General features: G+C 42.9%; 1 protein-coding gene across 1 annotated transcript; it reads left to right on the top strand.

The window, feature by feature from the left end:
- Positions 1 to 5,545: 5,545 nt before the first annotated feature.
- atoh1a (atonal bHLH transcription factor 1a) lies at positions 5,546 to 6,953 on the top strand (the record flags this gene model as incomplete). The annotated part of the gene is made up of 2 exons (XM_079162052.1): positions 5,546 to 5,810; positions 6,109 to 6,953. 2 exons carry the CDS (start codon positions 5,546 to 5,548, stop codon positions 6,951 to 6,953), a joined length of 1,110 nt encoding a protein of 369 aa, XP_079018178.1.
- Between the last annotated feature and the right edge of the window lie 281 nt (positions 6,954 to 7,234).

The raw sequence follows: 7,234 nt of genomic DNA, 5'->3' as shown, positions 1-7,234 counted from the left end.
GATCTTAAAATATTTCTGCCATTTTGGTGCATCACCTTGAAACGGTTTTCACCACTTTGATGCACATTACAGACCCTTTGTCAACCCCACTGCACTGTACCAGTGCCCACAGACCTGTAAGTGATTGTACGTAGATCTGACCTTTTCTTTTCTCACCTGTACTGTGCTATCTGCTTTTCAAGTCAAGGTGAGATCCTCTAGTCAGACTCTCAGAGGGATAGCAAAAGGGATGATACAAAAAAAATCAACTTATAGAAGAAAAAAAAACATAAAAGACAAGCCGAAAGACTTCAAAAAGCTTATGCTTATTATATGTCTTTTATTGAATTTTGTTTTTTGAAAAAAAAAAAAAATTAATGCGTGGAATGTGTTGGTCAGGAAGTACAAAAAAAAAAAAAATAGTTCTGAGCTGTCTACTTGTTTCTTTCTCTCAGCCAACTTAGAAAAACTGCTAAATGAGTGCTGTAGTCTCTGGTTTTGCATCATTACTTCAAACTTTTACTTTTGATTTTTTTGTTTCTTTTGTTTTGCTTCATTATAGCGCTGCCATAGCTCAGTTGTTTAAAAGATAAAAACTCATTCTGTACGGTCATGTCCTGTTCGAGTTCATTATTCACGTCTTGTCAGGTTCAAGTGGGGAAATGGTTGCTTTTGTGTTGAGGAGAAGCCATTGCAACAGCATCTTCAGTACAGGCCTTATATGTCAACTAGCTAGCTGCACCCTCCCAACTTCAGCAAATACAGCTTCCGGGTCACGGGAATGTCACGAAGAGTCAACGGCCATTGGAACCCAATGGCTGCCTTTTAATGAGACGAGTCCGAAATTCTATTTCATATCTGTAATGTTAAGGGTACTGTTTATATAACTTGTTTTTTTAAAGTGCCAATTAATTCAAATGAGACCATTGAGGTGCATTTTGGGGTGGGGAAAGGGAATGGTACATTAAGAGTATGAAAGGAATACTTTGTGGATTAGGGGCTGGGGTCGTAAAATGGAACCAAATCTTTTTCACTAACACTGTATTAATAATTGATAATGTTAGTTGTTTAGAACAAGTTTTCAGTTTATCTTTAAGAACTAAAACCGCAAAATGTTGTGCGTAGAGAACTCAGTCAAGCCAGTGTTTTGAAGCAAGCATTCTTAGGCATTCTTTTCTTATATTAGGCTACAGTATGGCTATTGAATGACAAATAGGACACGGACATTTAAAAGGTTTTATTTAGTATAAATGAAAGAGACATTATAAAAATGTATATTTTACATGTTGATGCTATTTTTGTTTAACAAAAAGAGAAGAATATATCATGATGAGCTTTAGCGTTGAGTTTAGCAGTCACATTACTGCGTTTGGTTTTCCCTCGTTCTGCCCATGGTCAACATAAACACATGAACACGAACTCTTTGCTTTTCTCATGTCATCCTGAGTTCATTTTATTATTTGCTGGCTAAATAACAAAAAGTGGCAAGTTGATTAAAAAGAAAGCATGCACAAACTTGCTCTTGCGCTATCTGTTAACATTTTTTATTTCATACATAGAACTACAGGATTTACTTGATAATTTTCAAAACTTTATGATGTACAGTATTTAATATAGGCCTATTTTGTTGTATGTGTTGCATATTATTCAAAAACTGAACAAACTGGGGCCTCTGTTACAAGTGGCAAAGCTTTCTGTGTATAATTTGTCTAATAAACAGGTTTTCTACAGTGGGATGGTATTTGTTGTTTTTGTAATCTAGACATACATGAAAAGTGGTGCATTTGAGAAACACAGCACTGACTCCAAGTGTCGTTCTACTTCATGCTCAAATTATTTCTTTCCACAGTGTTCTGTTTTCAGGCTTGTCTTCTACTTTTCCAATACAAATGGTTACAAATGAAGTCCCAAATACTGGTAAGTCATGCTTTCATCAAGAGTTTTAGTGTAGATTATCTCCTTCACTCTCTTTTATTTTATTATTGACATGTATCATTAGGAAACAAACTACATCTGATTTGTTTATGTGGAGGCTGAGAAGAAGCCAGTGTTAAAGGTCCATAATATGAAATTGAGAGCATTTTGATTGCACTCAGCGGCTCTCAACATGGCCACGCATGAGCCGGCGGCTCATAGCTAATGGTGGCAACAGCGCTAACAGTAAGAACAATGGCAAATGTGCTGACAGTGCTAACAGCGTCTACCTGAGGGGGAACTTTGTTAACTTGCATGTCACGGTGTAATTTTGACCTTTTTAATTTTCAAAGAGCCAATTGAACCAGAACAAATACACCAGTAAAATTGATTGATGCTGGCAGGGTGTCATTTAATAATGGATGAAAAGGGATTCCATGCCTTGTAGTACTTGTAGCTTCAAATTATTAAATAGATTTAAGGAGGGAACATTTTGTGGGAGGGAAGAGAAAAATACAATTGACAACATTTTTAAATGGGTTTTAGTGATCTGAGATGATTTAATGTGTGAAAAGGATTTTGAGTATGAGCAAAGCTTTTGTCTCTTTCACTTCAAATAGACTATCACTTCAAAGGCCTGTGTACTGCTGTTAACAGCTGGATAGACACACTGCTGAGGACGACTGCTGTCAAGTTCAGTGGAGCACTACACTGTAATGCTCCATTTTAACCAGTGGGTGGGACTATTTAGCCCTCAGAGCTCCTGTATTTCAGACTTTATATGCTTTATAACCAAATTAATGTCAGATATTTCCCGAATTTGTAGAAGAAATTGATTGAAACAGATGGTTAATTCACTGGACACAGCTACGTGACAACCAACTTGACCTCAAGTTAGACATCATCTTATGGTAGCCTAGAAGTCAGGAGAGATCGAAGTCAGCATCTTCAGCATCCAGTCGTTATCATAATAATAATCTGCACTTTCTCCCGATGGGGAGTAAACATGTACCTGAAGTCCTTGTGCTCTCCGTTTTGTTTGGTGAAAGTGTATTTGCACTTTAATTGTTTTGATAGTTTCAGGGGATGAGCAAAATAGACTTAGTTGTTGAGGACACAAAACAATAAACTGTTGTTTTCTTTTAGCAAGACCTATCTAGATTGTCTACTTTAGCAAAATACAACACTTACAACTATTTTCAGTAATTCATAATTTTACTTAAGTATAAGTATTACTATTAGAAGCAAAATATAGGCCTATGTATCTAAAAAAGTGTTGTGTTTATCTTACATCAGTAAAAATTAGAACATTATATATTGCGTATTATTCTTACAATGTATATTTATCGTTACTTTCCAATTATGCTCGAGTTTTCCAGGTGTTATATGTCAAACTAAAGTTCCCTTGGTGTGGCTTTTAGAGCTTAAAAATATAATCATATTTTAGCACCTCGTTAAAAACAATACCGTGGATTTAGTGAGTTTAAAGGCTACAGTGAAGTTTAGAAATCCCTGTGCAGCTCCCCTCACTTCGGTCTCGTGCCCGTCGCGCCCCTGTCTCCCGGGAGATGGGAATGAGAAGCGGCAGCACGCAGACTCCTCTCGCGCATTGGAATGGGAGCCTCCCTCCCCTCTCCCCCCGAGGAGCCCCACAGGCGTGACCAATGGAACATAGAGTCTCCATTGTGGCCGCGACACTTTAATAATCGCCAGCTACAATATCCAACCTGTCGTTAGCTTCAGGAGCCCGGCCCGGCCCGTTGGATGGGGGGCTTGTAGGTGGGAAGAGGGGGCGAACGCTCGGCGCCAGACCTCTAGCCCGCAAGACGTCCCCATGATGAATACATGAATAAAAAATAGAAAAGATTGATGTCGGGTTATCTCTGAAATAATGGGAGTTTTTCCCCACAAATTGTGTTTCTCCCACAATTTTCAGCTCCCTCTAGAAGTCTCCTCCGTTTAGAACAAACCCCATTTTTCTAACCATTCTTAAAGAAAAATGCCATGTCAAAGTTGGGGTGTTTAATTGATAAGATAATAGCCTGCTGCCTATGATGCCGTTTTCGTTTGGCCTGGAAGTTGTGTTAAAGTTGTGAAAACTTAGACCGCAGGGGGAGTAACATTGTAAGGTAAGCTCATTGTGCGTCAAACATTGGGCTACTGTATTTAACAGATGAGGCTGCATCCTTATCCTAAATCGACGGTGGCAATTAGGTTAAATAGCCAATTTCTACCCAGCAATTAGCTCATTGTTCATTTGCCAGGGAAGGCCTACAATTTGCATCTCAGTATGGTCGCTTTGATCAGTATACTGCAGGTGAAAAAATAAACTTTGGACAAATTAAAGGCTATTAGCTATTTTTTCAAATATGTTGCTACCTGCCTACAATGTTACTTTTTAACTTGTCTTTGCAACTCTTATTGAAATAATTTGATATCAGAAATATTGTATATTCAATACATCATGTTTTGTCTGTGTGAGTATTTGCATATTTCTCTCTCTCTTTTTCTTTCTCTTCCACTCTCTCTTTGTGTGTGTTTGTGTGTGTGAGTGTGTGTGCGCGCGTGAGTCCTTTCTATCCTCGCTTCTTGCAATCGCGGGTACTGCTCGTGTCAGTGCGGAAACAGTGTTGAGCGCAAGACCCCTGCTCATGTTTCCGTTCCCTGTGAAGCCCTTTTTACCGACAGGGCGTTCCTAGAGCTGGATCAAAAGGTTTTAGACTCGCTACAATAGAAAAATGGAAACTGGAGATGATCTTAGAATGAATGAATTGACAATGAGCGCTCGAGCTCCAGGAGCCGCAACTATTTTTGGGGCATTTTTTTTTTTTTATCAAGCTGACTTTTGGTCAAGCGTTACTGATGCTATTGCCCAAAGCTTATTTTTATTTATAAGTCAGGCTTCGCTCCCTCAGCTCTCTTGCAGCTTCCTTGCATTTGGGGGATAAATGGAGTTATTTTCTAAATTCAAAAATAATCTATATTGGCCTGTATTGAGATGAAGCCCCATGTTTTCAGCTAATTTTGGGAACATATTTTGTTGGATTCCTTTATTTCATTTGTCTCTGATAAAAGTTGTGTGTGGCAACGTTACGATGCACCATTGGACTGAGGATTGGGGGTTCTAGTGGAAAACTGATGAGATTTAACTGATGCAGCCTTCACACAACAAGGTGCAGGGGAAACAGTTGAGGATGCCCCCCCCCTCCCTTCTGTCATACCTGAGACGTAAGACACAGGAACATCATGTTTGTCCCATCTGCGGACGTCTCGCGCTGTCCACGCTCCTACATTAAACCACCACCTCCCCATGCACGTGCGTCCTGTGGGAGGTTCCCCTTACCTCCCTTGCGTTAAACACTCCTTGCGTTATCATAAACAGTCCGGCTTCGGGGGGCCATAATCACCTCTCTCGGGCCTTTACCGAGACTTCTCATTGGACGTCTACACGCGACCAGCGCGAGGAGGGGGGCTCCCAGACGCGTGCCGCTTTTTAAACCGAGGCAGCGCCTTGAGACACCAGAGAACGAGTCCCGCACGCGACAGTCATATTCACACAGCGCGACAGCATAGCCGTGCGTGCCTCCTAGAAAAAAATTTAATATTGTAAGTCGGTTCAACTTTGCCTACATTTATTTTGTTTTTTGGAAACATGGATGTCCGAAGTGTGGAAGACTGGAGCAGAGAAGAGGTGTCAGTCCTCAACTCGCGGTTGCAGAGCCCAAGATTGGTGGAGAGGGGAGGAGAGCAGCATCTCGAGGAGTCCCGCTATGAACCTGGACCGACGCTCGTGGACAGCTGCAGTGACCCACGCGCCTGGCTGGCTCCTGCGCAGCCTTCGGGCACCTGCGTGGCACACGCCAGTTCACCCGACTACCTGCGGCACTCGCCCTGCCCGAGCACCGGCTCCTACCACGGTGAGAAACACTGCTTGTCATTTCCATTTTGGACAACATTTCCAATCACCTGCGATGCAACGTCACGTGCAACAGGCAACAGGGATTTGCAGTGGCGTTAAATCCTTTGGTTTGCACTGAAGGTCTCACATAGGCAGAATAAGCATTACTTTCCTTTAATGAGAGCTTATGTGCAAAGTGTGTTTTGTAATAAATGCATTGTAATGCGCTTGATAACAAAGCATCAATCTAATAAACAGCATTTATCATAGGTGTGGTCAATCCAGACCAGTTCATCACATTTGTTTACATTTTTCAGAGAGTGGTTCCCCGGAGTCCTCGGGCCACCCCAGCCCTCCCAGCTACAGAAAAACTGCCAAGAGCCCCTCCTCCTCTTCGCTCAAAGTCAGGGACTTGTGCCGTCTTCAAGGCACGGTCACCGGGTCCGACGAAGAGACATCCCCGAGACAGAGAGCCCAGTCCAGCAGACCAGTCCACGGAGTGCAGAAGCAGAGGCGCGTAGCCGCCAACGCGCGCGAAAGGAGGCGGATGCACGGGCTTAACTACGCGTTCGACGAGCTGCGCAGCGTCATCCCAGCGTTGGACAACGACAAACAGCTCTCCAAATATGAAACTTTACAGATGGCGCAGATTTACATCAACGCTCTGGCTGATCTGCTCACAGGTCCCGTCTCCTCCAGCAGCAGCAGCAATTCCGAAGTCTCAAACAATAAAAACAACTCGCCAAAGTGTGACATTGCGCTTCCATCCGCCGTTGGTGTTGACGGGGCGAAGGACAGGGCTCCCCCGTCCCCCGCAGCCTGTAGGACAGCGGCGGCTGTGCCCGTCTCCGGTGGCGGCTTACCTGTTCACATCAGCGGGATGCCCTTCCACCCCTCCTTTGACGACGGTTCGTTTTCCGCCATGGTTGAAGAAGCGATGCGTTCGCCCTCTCCTCCTCCTCCTCCCTCCACTCGGGCGGGCAGCTCGCTCGCACCGGTCGGAGGCGGGAGGAAAGAGTCCCCCCGGAGCGACGGAGAGTTTTCCCCGCACTCCCACTTCAGTGACTCGGATGAAATAGCGATGGAGCTCCACTCAAGTGAAGAGGATGACTTCTCAGATCTCAAGCTACGCAGCCACCATCATCACACGGTTGCTTTCTGAATGATTAGAAAATAACCGACTTTATTAAAAAGTTCACGACAACCAACAAAGTAATGGCCATTCACCGTGTCAATCATACCGTCTATGTTGCTTACAAAACACCGTTCAATGATGATGATGGAAATGTCATGTTCAATTTTTAACAATAATTCAATTTCATCAACTTGTTACATCGTGTAAAGGTTATTTTTTCGTGTGAGATAGACCTAATTCGGTTCTGCCAATAGATGTATAGCCTATAATTTCCAGTTTCCATGGAGACGTGGCTGGAAGACCCCTCT

Source organism: Pholis gunnellus (genome assembly GCF_910591455.1).
Source record: "Pholis gunnellus genome assembly, chromosome: 6".
NCBI classification, from domain to species: domain Eukaryota; kingdom Metazoa; phylum Chordata; class Actinopteri; order Perciformes; family Pholidae; genus Pholis; species Pholis gunnellus.
The sequence above is the reverse complement of the archived record's forward strand: the minus strand, read 5'-3'. Positions and strand labels throughout refer to the sequence as shown.